We start from the raw sequence: 14,413 nt of genomic DNA on the forward strand, positions 1-14,413 counted from the left end.
ACCGGAAAAAAGAGTAGGACCAAGTGCATCTGCTCCTATGGAGATGGAGCTACTTTGCAGTTATTTTGAAAAATGTTGAGGTTTTCTGAGGTCTGAGAAAAGACAAAAGAATCGCAGGATGATAGTGACTGGATGGCTGCTTTGTGTAGATGCTCTGTAAAAAGTGAGTGATTGAAGCATGGTAATTCCACACTAAATGTCGAGTGTGGAAGCACCCAGAAGCAAATGCTAGTTAGCAGCTGTGAAAAAGAAGGAAAAGCGTATTGGTCACTGAATTCTCCCCATACCCTCATTTTTGTACCATAAATGTTCACTGGAGGATATTTAGTGCAACACTCATATTAAAGCTGAGATCATGTATAAATCAGCACAGAAATAATAAAGAACTAGGTTCAACTGAAAATTCAAGCTAGTTTTCCAGCTGTGGAAAATGAACAACAGAAGTGAATTCATACTACAATATAAATTACACAAAGGCATATTATTCAGAACATTTCTTAGGAAATAAAAAAATAGAAGTTTAATGTATCTATGACTGTTCATACTAAGGGATTGCCTGTGGGTGGATAACTATGCAGTTAGAAAATAACATTACTGACTAATGGATTCTCTTCCTTTTTGTTAGACAATGTTTTTCTTGACAAGCATTCACCAAAATATGTCCAAGTGGACACAGAGCAGACATCAATCATCCCGGTTCATCAGGTTATTGACAAAGTGAAGGGATACTACAGTACTCACTCAGACAACTTCTACAAAAACATCATCATGTCAGACTCCCTGAGCCACAGCACAAAGTTCTGAATTTCTGGAACAACAAAATTCAACAAAAAGCATGAAGTTTAAGAATGAATAAGGACTTGATTACAGAACGAGGAAAAAACACCAAAGTCTTTAACCAGTTATTGTTTGTCTACCAACTTCAGCGGAAAAAACAGTTGTCCTCGTTTAGGAAATACATCATCTGAATAATGTCTTCACTTACACAATAGTCACGGCTGACACTTCTGCATCAGGACATTTGTCAAACTTCTGTTTTTCCCCAGTGGCGTATTAGTTATATGTTACTCCATCTGTATCTTTGCAAAAATTAAGACCACCCTAAACCCCCCAAATTCGTGACTTTTAAAATTTGCCTTTATTTAAACGGAATATAGATATATATTTTTAATTCCTTCTCGGGTGTTCAGTGCATCGTGTTCTAGAGATCTTTTCCCTACGAGAAAGCCTATTATTGGTGAATTAATGAATGCTTGTGCCTAAAGGCACAAGGCCAAACTATTCAGATAAGATACCCTGAATCTTGCTTGCAAAGTCTGGGCCATATTTATAGCTTTGTGAATGGCAAAAGTGGGGAAGTGTTTCTTTGCCTTTAGAGGTGCTTAATGAAGAATTTTGCTAACTTGAAAGTTTGCATAGTCCTGGACTAAAAGGAATTTGGTCCAACAATAGATGACCTTTCCTAATCTATTATCAAATGAGAAGGTTTGCATACAATGCAGAACACTAAATGTAAATTTTTATTGTTACTACAGTGGATGAAAATGTAACATTTTCACATAGTTTGCCTTAATCTACGAGCTCCTTATATACATGAGAACTCCTGGTTGGAATGAATGGACACTTTCCCAAATGATTCCAACATTAAGAGAACCTCAGCGCTATCCCATGGCCTACTTAAGTAATAGAGCTGTAGAGATAGGGCAACTCTCTGTGCACAGCAGAGTATTGGAACATACGGTTGTTAATCTGTTCACATTTACACATTTTACTCATATTCACATGGAATGTAAAAGATGGATTGCACATGAGCATACTTTGTGTGCACTAAGGTGTATCAATCCACCAACACAGTTGAGGTAATCTCATTCACGTTATCTGTTTCATTATTTCCTTCCACCAAAGCACTCAAACCATCCTCCTGATCAACACTACCATTCACATTTTTACTTCCCCATGTTTTTATAAAGTGCTTTGAATTACAACTCATGGCTGTAACAATCATGCTTAGATCTACTGGAATCAGTATGCTTAATTCTTGGAAATTATCTAGTAATATTCACTGTAAATATATACATTACATTTATCATTTTGATAAAATTTGGGGTTAAAAAAAGGATCTAGCCAAATGCAACAAAAATTAGAGGAAAACCCCCCAAACCCCAATGTTATCACTGTTCAGCACCAGTACAGTTTGACTCACTTCAGGTAAGTTTGTATAGGATCGCAGTTCCTCCAAGTGGCCAATCATAGATTTCCCCTCATATTATATGCTGCTATTATTCCTAGGTATGGAGTACAACAGCAATTTGAGTGCTTACCCTTAATATCATTTCAAATATTGTATGGTTAATTACAACACTTTTCTACTGCATCACATATATTTAAGAATTAGAATTTTGTTACACGGAAGTCACTTGAATTGGAAACTGCTTAGGTCCTATTTAGAATTAAACAGCTAAGACAAGTGTTTCACCTCAAAATGTGAACGAAATAATTCCTGATGACAATAATCTAATAGGGTTGAATGGCTTCTCCATAGAGAAGAACAATTTGTATCTGAGCATTGGCCAAATTTGTATATGATTATCTCCCTTTCTTAATGGCTTCCAGAAAGTAGCTTTAGTGTGAGATTTCTTTTAGATAATTGTTTTTAAAGGGAAAAATAAGAGAATAGCAATGCTTGTGAATTAAAATTAATAAAATACCCTAGTTCAATAAGATGAAAAAGTAGAATTTTCCTGAGTCCTAGGTATTGTCTGACCAACAGATTAATGTATGGTTTGCCTATATTTTCACTAAATTAAGCATATCCTTTGCTTTTACTACCATGTAGTAATCTTAAACTGTCTTATTTCACTTATACATTTTCAAATACTGTTTTTTTTCCATTGTAAATCTTTGTTTATCTTGTTGACAAAGCACCACCTCTCTTGTATATAATTATTTATTTTTGAGGTTTTAAAATATGTCAGCATAGTGTTAGCTGCATACTGGCTTTGTCTGTGATTATATGCAACTGTTAAATGCATCTTTCCACAAGAGAGGGAGGAAAAAATCATCTCAAATATGCATATATATGTATTATATTTTCTACGTGAAAAGTATATTGTGTATGATATTGCTAGCAGTTTGAGGGAAGCAGTGGTGTAAGTTCAAATACTAGTCATTAAGCACTAGTGAGGTGGATTTAAAGTCTGGCCAAAAGCAGAAATACTTTCTAAAGCATTCCATTTGTTAGTACTCCAAATAATTAAAAAAATTTAAAGCTGTGAGTGGCTTTGTTTCTTTGCAACTGAGCAGAGAAATTGTTCCATATAACTCTGGGGAATAACCTATTTTACCTATTAATCTTGAGTAATGGACGTTTATTTCTTTATTAGCAGCATTCGTGTAACAGTGAGATGGAAAAAAGCACAATGCATAATGACATAAGATCTATGAAACACAAGCATTTGTTACATTTTCCAACCCTGATTTTTGAAAAAAGAAATACTCTGAGCATGCACGGTTTCATATTTAGCATTGAGATTTTATGATGGAACTACAGATTTTCCCCTGCAAGCTGTGGGATTCTGACATCACTGCAGTGGTAGATCTTAGAAATGAAAGTAATACTGATACTGAACTATGTTTCATTAGAGTATATACCTTTCAGAATGGGCTCATACCATCTGTACATTAGATAAAAGCAGGACACAGATTGCCCCACTATGAGTGAAACATGTTTGGGTAAATGAATTTCATTTTTCTCCCCAGACTCATACATCCAGTCATTTTATTTGTATGCTGCCTTTCCATAGTTAAAGCCATGCTCAAGGCGGCTTACAACATGCGGGAAAATAATTAATTACAAATATAACAAAAAGAGTCATAAGTTGCAAATAAAACGCATCAAAAAGTGCACAACCAAATTGAACAATTTCCACATTGTATCTTAGTAAGTTCAAAAAATGAAGATACAAAAAAAAAAAAATCAACATCTATAGGAATATGTTGATTATTGCATTCTACCTCACTGCAAAAAAGATAAGAACAGAGAGTGATGAATGGATGTCAGATCCAAGAAGGAATTCATGTATTGCACAATGGGCAAAATTGAGATGTGGGACAGGTACACGGATATAGGAAGTGATGAAATGATGAAGCAAAAAGGCAATGATAATTGGATTTGGGGAAGAGCTTCCTATAGGTCAGTATAGGATTCCCAAGTCATCTGAAACTCCAGAACAGAGCCTTGGAGCTACAGGGTTTGAGACTAGTGTTGAAACAAAGTGGCAGAGGCACACTTGGGGAATTTTGACCTTTTCGTGATCCCTCCCTTTGAAAGGAATTGAAATGGGAACTGAAATGGATGATGAAGAAAAGAAGGACATGCCCTCAGTGGTAAGGAAGACAAGTAGGACAATGATCACTTGCTCTACTCTATACCTCGTTGGCTAGAATGGGGATGCACATTGGGATAAGTGTTCAAGTGGGAATCCATTGTGCAAATGGACAACATATTCAAGTGGACACCCTAGTAGACTGTTATGCACACATGCTGAATTATTTCCGATATCCATAGGCATATCCCCATCATGTTCAAGTCCAATTAGTACATATGGACTCAAACAAAAATCTTGGTGCACATGGAATTGCCAGTGCAGTGTGGGAATGCAGAAATCATCATTCTGGTTCATACCAAAGTCTGAAGAGCAACCAGGGAATGGTCATAACCTTAACTCCTATTGTGAGCCTTTCAGGTGCCCCTGGATGGCCACTATTGGAGCCCAGGTGAGCCCAACCACTGGAAGCCCATTCAAGAACTGACTGTAGCGCAATGGGGGGCAACGCACCCAAATTGGCTTGGGGGAAGAAGTCCTGGAGCAGCACACTGGGGAAGGAGAAGACAGACAATTCCATCAGGCAAGCAGAAATGCTCCCAGAGCAATCTGCTTAGCACCGTGTTGAATCCTCTCCAGGTGCTGGAATAGGTGGGACTTTGATGCATCAAGGCAATTCTTAACATTGCTATTGGTTCTTACGAAACAATAATACAGATACACCTCCACTTCAGCCATGACTTGTCTGAAGAGCTCTTCATAATAAATTATGTTTTCTACTTTCTTCAAAAGTCTTGTGTGTTTATTTCTTCCCAAATGGAACTAAAATTGGGGGGAGGGTGCTGCCTATTCAGGAAATTTTATTGGTATTTAGAAATTTATTCCTTCCTACTCCTGGTTCAGAATCACAGTGTGATTAACAATTTTTAACCATTGGCTGTGCGACTATTCACAGTGTGATTAATAATTTTTAACCATTGGCTGTGTGCATTGCAGTAGGTCCCAACATAGTCCTTTCAGGGTAGAGTGAAGGAATTCTATTGAAGCCCAGTTGGCTGTCTTGCCAGGAACTATCCATCAGAGGGCAGCATGGCACTGTTGTTTGTAAAGCATCAAAACATTTGTCAAGATTTGTTTATTTTCTTTATGTAACTGTAAGTTACATTGTTAGGAAGATTCGCATACAAACTGTAAATTCGGTTATTAAATAAATGTCCACCACAACATACAGCAAAATTTAACTCTATGCATATTTGGGGATTTGTAGCTACTTGTGTGAGTTTGGATATTTGAGGGTACCAGTAGAACACTTTAAATTACAGATGGGTAGCCGTGTTGGTCTGCCATAGTCAAAGTAAAAAAATTCCTTCCTGTAGCACCTTAAAGACCAACTAAGTTAGTTCTTGGTATAAGCTTTCGTGTGCATGCACACTTCTTCAGATACACTGAAACAGAAGTTACCAGATCCTTCTATATATTGAGAAGGTGGGGAGGGGTATTACTTAGAAGGGTGGTGGGAATCGGAGATTGGCAGATAGCTGAGATGAGCCTGTTGACGACTCTTAACGACTGTAATAGGTCTTACAGGAAAAGGCAAGGGGTGAGAAGGTGAGAAATGGCTTAGTCATGTATAATGAGATAAGAATCCGATGTCTCTGTTCAGACCAGGTTTCTCCATTGTTTTAAGTTTGGTAATGAGTTGTAATTCAGCAGCTTCTCTTTCCAGTCTATTTCTGAAATTCCTTTGTAGTAAAAGCCATTTCTCACCTTCTCACCCCTTGCCTTTTCCTGTAAGACCTATTACAGTCGTTAAGAGTCGTCAACAGGCTCATCTCAGCTATCTGCCAATCTCCGATTCCCACCACCCTTCTAAGTAATACCCCTCCCCACCTTCTCAATATATAGAAGGATCTGGTAACTTCTGTTTCAGTGTATCTGAAGAAGTGTGCATGCACACGAAAGCTTATACCAAGAACTAACTTAGTTGGTCTTTAAGGTGCTACAGGAAGGAATTTTTTTACTTTGACTTTAAATTACTGCTTTCATGGGTACAGGTGTTAAGATAAAAATGGAAACTCCGTGGGGGTTTTACTCATGGGGTAAGGCCAGCTTCGCAGCTGACGTGACAGATAAGTATACCAGCAACTGAATACATGCTCAGCTGTTGGATCGCATCTCTCTCCACCCCCTAATGAAGGCTTTATTATTTTTAAAAGTGCTGCATGAGTGCACATATCCATCACCTTAGTTGTTTATTTAGAGGGAACTCTATTTAGAATGCAAAACTGCTGAAGGGATGGAGAGGGAGATTTATTGGTGACATCACGGGGACCAACCAATCAGCAGCACTGTGCATAGCTATTAGGGTTGGGCGATATAACAATATGTCATCCAAAACTGGTTTGAAGTTCACATTGTGATAATTGTTTCATATTTGAGCTGGCAATATATCGCGAATCACAATGTGTGTAAGGGCTAGGTGATACCTGGTTTTCAACATTGCGATAACTCGCCATGCTCACTCATTTCATGCCATATAGAACATACACCATTGAGATGATCATAGTGTCTTCATTCCTTCTACAACAGAGCCACTTCATTATCTTCCTAGTCTCCATCACATGCCAAAGCCCAAGCTAAAAACTAAAATGTGACAATCTGGGAGAATCCAAAGAGGTAAAAAGCTGGACTGGAATTATTCCCTCCTGGGCAAGAAACTAGAAACTGAGTTTATTAGGAACTTGATGGAAACATAGAAGAAAAGGGTATAAACACCTCTTAGCATTGCTGAGAGATGTGGCTGCTGAAATTTAGACCAGCTGAGAAAGCAATTCTGGGATATTACAAAAATGTGCCTGAAATTCTCATGTTGAAAATGCAACTATTGATACTGAATTTTTACTTCCAATTTGAAAATTGGATCAACTTTGTGTTAAGATGTCATTTGATGTGATGGAGTTGAGGGCATTCTCCATGGCTGGCTGGTTGTGAAAGGGCACACTCAAAGGTGAGCAAAAGGAGGGGGAGATGTGAGTTAATCTGGCTCCCGAGTGGAATTGCTAAGGAGCTGTGTGTGTGCGTGTTAAGATCGTTAAGTGCATATCACAAATGTGTAATTCAGTGTGACTGGAGGTGGGTGTTGATTTTTCTATTTTATCCTGTTTTGATTGATTCGTTGTTCATTCATCTCATCTTTCTATGCTATTCTCTTTCAGCCCCAAAGTGATATATAAATCTTAACAACATGTTTGGGCTTTGTAATAGAGATGCCCCAGTCCATTTTTTCCTTAGTAGCACCTAACCTTTCAGAGTGTGAAGAGTCTTGCTCCCTTTTCTAGTCTGTGCTTTTGCTTCCCTGACTCTCTTACCACCTTAGGCAGCATTTTTTATGACTCCTGCTGCTGCTTCCTTCTTGAATTACATGCGGGGTCTACCTATTTATTTATTTATTTATTTATTTTCAATCAGATTTGTAGACCGCCCTTCATCCAAAGATCATGGGACAATTTACAACATAAGAAGACTTTTGGGGAATGTGAAAGAGAAAGAAGTCCTCAAGGCTCATTTCCCTAAAGTGTAAAGACACGTATTTCCATAAAATAATAACGAAAATACACACACACCCAACACACACACACACCCAATAAAATCAGAGATGACGCGATGAAGGATATGACTTTACAATATTCTCTAAGGTTTGGCTTTATCAGTAGGTACGAATGAAGTCTAAGCAAAAGAAAATATTCACAGCATTCTTAAAAATCCTGAAAGACGGAAGTTCACTAAATGCTTTCAAAACATAACAAAACCTGATAGCAGTTCCTGCTCATTTTTAGAACATTGGTCTGATCCAGCACAGCTGTTCCTAAGGACTATCTAATGACCCGCCAGGTGTCCCAGAAAAGCCCACAAGAAAAGAGTGCAAATGTTGTAACCCAAAAACTGGTATGCAGAGGCGTGTTGCCTCTTATCTTCTTATAAACATCATGATTAATAGCCAGTGACAGCTTTATACTCCATTTAAAATTTGCATTGAAAATGAAAGTCTATGCCTGGTGCCAAATATTTAAAAAACCACAGAGATGTATTTTCTTGTTTGGCTGATTCCTTAAAGGCTGAATTAATCATTACTCTCACGATGAGATTTTTAGTTAAGCTCTATCAGACTATAGGAGACCCAGCATCTGGACTACATCTTCATGGGCACAAACAAAAGCCAAGGCTTCATCTATTCTGCATTCAGACAGTTGTCTGTGTCACTATAGAGCCGTTGCACTCAGATTACACTGTCTCCACTGCGTTTGATAGAGAGGCTGCTGGGGCTGACATCATCCCACAGCACACAGATACATCTTTGCTCAGAATACGCCATCAAAACATGGCAGTTTCTCAATCTGCCAGCTTAAAAGAAAACCTGCCTGCCAGAATTCAAGGAGCACATCAGCATGCTTGTGAGAGAAAGAGCATTGGCAAAAGAGACGGGAATAAGAATGTGACAGGTGCTTCCCATGTAGACAACTCTCTTGGAAACCGGCCATTTTGAATAAAGGGCTAATAATAAAACTTGAGCACTGCATCCAGTCTGAAAGTGAGCTCCAGTGTTCGAAGCGACAATGCCTTCCTTTACGCATACAAGGCATACCTAAACATATAATGCAAAGCATTTACCTCAAAGATGTTAGGCTTGCCCTCTTTCCTCTGAAGCTGTAGGCCGCAACTGGATAGCCTGAACTAACATGTGGGAAGGCTTGGCAGACTCTTTTCTTCTTCTTCATTCACATCTGGAGTTGGAAAGGGGTTTTCCCTGAAGTAAAAAGAAAAAAGGGAAAAAGGCATGAGGTAATTTGTTCAGAGTCTTTGGTTGTGTTTTTTCTTTCTTTCAGGGTTTTGTTTTTGTAAATCTAGTAAAGCCAGCTTGCATTCAGCAAGCATAGTTACAGTCCTGGCTGTCACTGGAAATATGCCCTCTCTCAGACCAAGGATTTTTGTCTTTAATGTGTGAAAGAGAACTCCAGTAGCATTCAGTTCTGTCACATGCACTAGTGGCGCAGAGCCACCTTCCTGACACCAGTATTGCTGCAGCTTACCTAGGCAGGGATTGCAGAGTGGTGCTGAGTCGGGGCTGTGCAGACCCACTGGCAGAGCTAATCCAGTCTGCATAGCCTGGCCCTCACCTCCCCCTTGTCCACCCAGGTAATTGCTGGTAATCATGGGAGTGGCTCTGAAGCGGCTTGAACCAAACTTCTATCTAGCTTGCCTCACTTCTGCAAGCAGCAAGAAGTTCCAGGTGGAGCAACACAAGCATTATTTTCCACCAACTGAGAAAGCAATAGGGACTTCCATGATGCCTTTGTAATATTTGCTTTAATTATAAAGATTAGAAGAGCCCAGTAGAGGCAAACCTGCCTATTCTACACACACACACACACCTGTCCAAGAGGTCACACCAGTTTAGCTGGACCTCCAGTTAAATTCTCCACTCCTCTCCAAAATCAATACAAAAGCTGGCTGTTTCTCACAAAATATATGCATTTGCTGAAGACTGCCCCAGGTCTGCAGGTAAACTGACTGTTCAGAAAAGCATTCACAGTCATTGATAAGCAGGAAGTAATTTTGGCAAGTTCCTGACTCCCACAAGGCAGCCTGTTAGGAAAAGACCATAGTAATAGAGGCAAATTCAAAGTAATCAAGACAGCCCAGACTCAAAACGCTATGTTGTTCCTCACAGCCACCCCAAATGGAGGTTGATTCACATTTACAGATGGGAACACCCCCCCCCCCGTGCTGCACTTTAGCTTCTGTTAGTATTTTGCTGTGTTAGAACTACATCCCATACATGGAAATAATAAGGCAAATTGATAGCTCAGTTGGTATGAGACTCGGTATAAGACTCTTAATCTCAGGACTGTGGGTTTGAGCCCCAGGTTGGGCAAAAGATTCCTACATTGCAGGGAGTTGGACTATGATGCTAAGCACAAGACTGGTGTTGATCCTTAGAATTTTTTCCTCAAGGACCATGTGGTGCTTTCAAACCACCTTTTAAAATCTACTGGAAAAATCAGGAATGGGTAGAAGTTGTTCTGAAGGAAGTGATAATATTTGGACATTGGTTTCTGTTTTAGATCTCCTCTGAAACAGGTGAGGCTAACAGTGCAATAATAAAGCACCTGGCAAGTGTTGAATGCTTTGGACATACAGCAAACCTTGAAGCAAGCCTCAATACAGGGTAGTATTCATCCTAGGACCAAGGAGACTGGTCCATCAGCACAAGCATTTCTGCTTGCCCAACAGTACAATCATCCCCCTGTCAGCTGTACTGGGGGATCGCCCAATCCCTCCCAAGCAGATCTGAAGGTGGGGCATGGAGTGAAGTCCTTGTACTCACTTCTAGTCACACAACTACTTAGATGAATATGCCCCTTAATCCCCATCTTGCATGTGGAGGGGGAAATCTTTGCTTAAGGCCTTTCAATTAGCTTTTAGGAAGTAGCCAGAGCAGAGTTCTTTCGGGGCTGCCTCTGAATTGCACTTCTCAGTTCCTCCTTGTGTGCCTACTGCTCTGATCAATTTAGGTGAAAGGCACAGGAAACATTTTAATTATAAAAAGTGCACTCAGGGCTGAAATGAGATGTGAACAAGGAATTTCCAGCTCATTCTCTTAGCTACTGCACTAAACTATAATACAGTCTATTGTTTGAAGATGAAGGTATTTTGCTGGTTTTGGCCATTGGTGTTGTGTAAATCTAATTTCCATTTAATTGCAACTGCATTTGTCATGATTCTACAAAAAATGTGGGTCACAGATCTGCTGTCCTTTCTGCAGAGACAAGATCAAGCCCTGGCTAACTTTTTAAAATAGAGCTTGGTTTCTGCGGTTTGGGTCTGCGGTTGCTGTTGCTGAATACCAGGTCCACTCTCAATGAGACCTTCCTCATCCAATATCAGATTATGGATCAGGAGGCTGATCTGTTCTGCATCACTGAGATCTGGGTGGGTGAGCAGGGTAGAGTTGGTCTCACCCAGCTATGCCCACCTGGCTACTCAGTGCAGAATCAGAGCAGACTTGAGGATGAGGGAGGGGGAGTTGCTGTGGTCTATAGAGATTCCATCTCTCTCTCTCTCCAGGCTCTCTGCCCAGTTGAGGGGGAATCTGGAGTGTGTGTTCCTGGTGTTGGGCAATCAGGCAGGTTAGGGATTTTGCTAGTTTATTTCCTGCCTTGCTGCCCAGCAGGCTGACAGAGCTGGTTTCAGAGATGGTGTTGAGGACTCCCAGACTGCTGGTTCTGGAGGACTTCAACATCCATGCCAAGGCTCAGGACATTATGGCTGCCATGACAACCACAGGGCTGTCCCAACATGTCACTAGCTCAACCCACGTGACAGGCCACACTCTGGACTTTGTTTGCTCAACTGGGCAGGAAGAGGCACTTCTTCCTGTGCCTCCCCAGAGGTCTGGAGGGAACTGGCCTTTTCTGCAGTGGCTCTGCATTTGTGGAATGCTCTTCCCAGTGAGGTTCAGCTGGTGCCTTCATTATACACCTATAGCCACCTGGCAAAAACATTCTCTTCTCCCAGGCCTTTGGCTAACTAAACAATCTATGGCCTTTTAAACTCTGTGTGTGGTGGGGTATTGTTTTTGTTTGTTATTATGGTATAAATCCAGAAACACCAAATGGCAATCCCCCCAGAACTGTATATACAATGGTAAATTCCTTGGATATAGTAAGCTAGAATGTCTGGGAAACAACAAATCCAGTTCCCTTGCCCCTGCCAACTAGCTTTCTATAGGCAGAGTTTTCATGATGTTATGGGGTATTTCATCAAGTATTCAGAATGACTGCCATACTGTGCTCTCAGAGATGCTGAGATGCTACCTTATGAGCATGTGGCTTTTTAGATAATTGGAAATGAATACACTTTAAAATTCACCAACCATTCATTTTTGTGCACTAGTTCTAGAATCTTGGCTGAATGAAGTTGAGTCCCAGCTGGCCAATTACTGAAATGTACAATTCCTGTATAGCACTGAATCAAAGTGAGCATTTCCAGTGACTGGAGGAGCAAATACCAATTCGCAAAAGTACTCATAAAACAGAAATTGCCTTCTCCCCATCCCGCACCCCCTCCTATCCTTATCTGGGAGCACAGATGAGCTCTCAGTTCCAAGAAAATATATTAGCAATGTTAAAAATAGAATTTCCACCAGACAGCAAAGAAATTAAGAGACACAGCTATATGGCATGCTCAAAATCTTCATGCAAGTTACTTGTACCCTGAGTACATATATAAAAGCTGAGAAGTAAAGAAGAACATAGCATTGCCTTATTATGCAAAGGATTAGCAAATTTGATTGATGTTTAGTACTATTAAAGCAGTAGATCCTATAAAGGTATTGTGCAATAAGATTAAACTTTCAAATCTGAAAGTAAATGGACATTCTTAATAACTGCAGGTGTGTGAGAGAGTGGCTTATTTCAGAACGGGGGACGGGGGAGAACGTATGACCCAATGGTGCTGGGCTCTAATTCTCATCAGCCCCAGTCAGCATGGCCAAAGGTGATGCTGGGAGGGTTGATGGGAGCTATAGTCTAGCAACATCTGGAGAGGCACATCTTCCATATTCCTATTTTAGAGGTAGAAACACGCCATGTTCTTGTCTACTTGCAGGCAAGTTGTCATGCCAATAGGAATAGCTGTCTCAGCTGGCTTTAACCATTTCACTCGCTTTTCCATGGAGCCTCTTTCTGCTGTACCAGCACATCTTTCCATCATTTGAAGGCATCCCTTGATGCTGCTGCCTCACCATTTAGTAATTCTGCAGCTGGCCATAAACTGCACTTCCTCACAGTGCCTCATGGATAACATGACCCCGGGGATGGGCCGAGTCTACAGGTCTCAGTCCAAGCCTATTAATATCCAGAATGGATGGGCTTGTTGGCACCCATCATGGTGTGGGTGTGGGTGGGTGGGTGGGTGGGTGGGTGTGTAGTATCCACCCAACAAAAATACAGCCCCATTTTCACAGAACTAGAATTCCCAAAGATGCTTCCAGCCACAAAAAGAGGCACTCAAAAGATGTGCATATCTGTACTGAAGGAAACTAGGCCTCTTCTGCAATACTATGTTCCTGCTGATTTGTGTGCTCAGCTGTGGTAAAAGAGCTCCCTTCATTTCAGAATGAAAAAATAATGTTTTTGGCTGGTCAGAGGTATAATTTAAAATTTGTGTTTCCCCACCTTAAATAATGTGGTTGTTCCATGGTTTCTGGTACATTGCTAGTAATTAAGGCAGCAAGGCAATATGAAATAAAAAGGTAGATTTCGTGGCAAGGTGAATGGTTTTTTAAACGAATAGTTTAAGTTTAAACAATTCTTTAAACTCTATTTTGTGGTTTTCATTTTGCTGATATGTTTAATGGTTTCCTCATTTATTTCATTGAAGAATACTAAGTTCTCTTTCTATGTATGATACTAGGAACCCAATTCTAACTCTGATATTGTGATTTTTCAGCAGAAGGGAAATCTCTAAGTACATTATTTATCATTTCAGCTAATACAAATACAATGTATAACTTATGGTGGCAAATTCTTACCACCAGAACTTACCACTTAAATATCAGTATCTCATTCAAGTAATCTGCTGTAGGTGCAACAGTTTTAATGCCTGCTGCAATAGAATCCCTTTCATTTCAAGGCAATTAATCAATCCACATGCCCATTTCCATCACATGTGCAGATGGGTTCCTTCCACTGAAATGAATGGGCACCATTCTCCATTTAGGAGTGACATTGGAACATACGTAGCATTCTGGATTGAAAGGCAAGAGATATTTCAGAAATAGAGAGATTCCAACTTGACTCACAAATTCAATCTTAGGAAGTTAAAAGCTTTCTCCTAGTTTTTTTGGTGAAGCCATTAATCATATCAGTAAAAAGGACTTCAATTAACCTTCCAAAAGTAAGTATTAATTTAGAGAAGAAATCACCCTTCCCAAAGAAATGTCCTTCACATGGCCTGAAACTAATCTGGATAAAGCACTATAGCAACACAGTGGAATGGATTTATGCGGTTCTGACCTCCGTTTTCAG

General features: G+C 40.0%; 2 protein-coding genes across 6 annotated transcripts in view; one reads left to right on the forward strand and one right to left on the reverse strand.

Annotated features, from left to right (window-relative positions):
• The window catches only part of ADGRG6 (adhesion G protein-coupled receptor G6), a 94,900-nt gene extending 91,628 nt beyond the window's left edge, over window positions 1–3,272 (forward strand). For 3 of the 4 annotated variants that reach the window (XM_080998548.1, XM_080998547.1, XM_080998549.1), the window contains one exon: window positions 626–3,272. In XM_080998548.1, the coding sequence (XP_080854674.1) occupies window positions 626–804 (179 nt within the window). In that variant the 3' untranslated portion in view covers window positions 805–3,272. The remainder of the gene's footprint in view (window positions 1–625) is intronic. The other variant, XM_080998550.1, reaches the window with a different exon arrangement.
• The window catches only part of LOC308473246 (uncharacterized protein), a 59,417-nt gene that overhangs the window by 8,570 nt on the left and 36,434 nt on the right, over window positions 1–14,413 (reverse strand). For both annotated transcript variants that reach the window (XR_013983989.1, XM_080998602.1), the window contains exon 3: window positions 8,994–9,129. Coding sequence is in view for 1 of the 2 variants with exons in the window: in XM_080998602.1 (XP_080854728.1) it covers window positions 8,994–9,100 (107 nt within the window). In the remaining variant the exon portion in view is untranslated. The remainder of the gene's footprint in view (window positions 1–8,993; window positions 9,130–14,413) is intronic.

This window comes from Podarcis pityusensis (assembly GCF_964106645.2).
Source record: "Podarcis pityusensis genome assembly, chromosome: 3".
NCBI lineage: Eukaryota > Metazoa > Chordata > Lepidosauria > Squamata > Lacertidae > Podarcis > Podarcis pityusensis.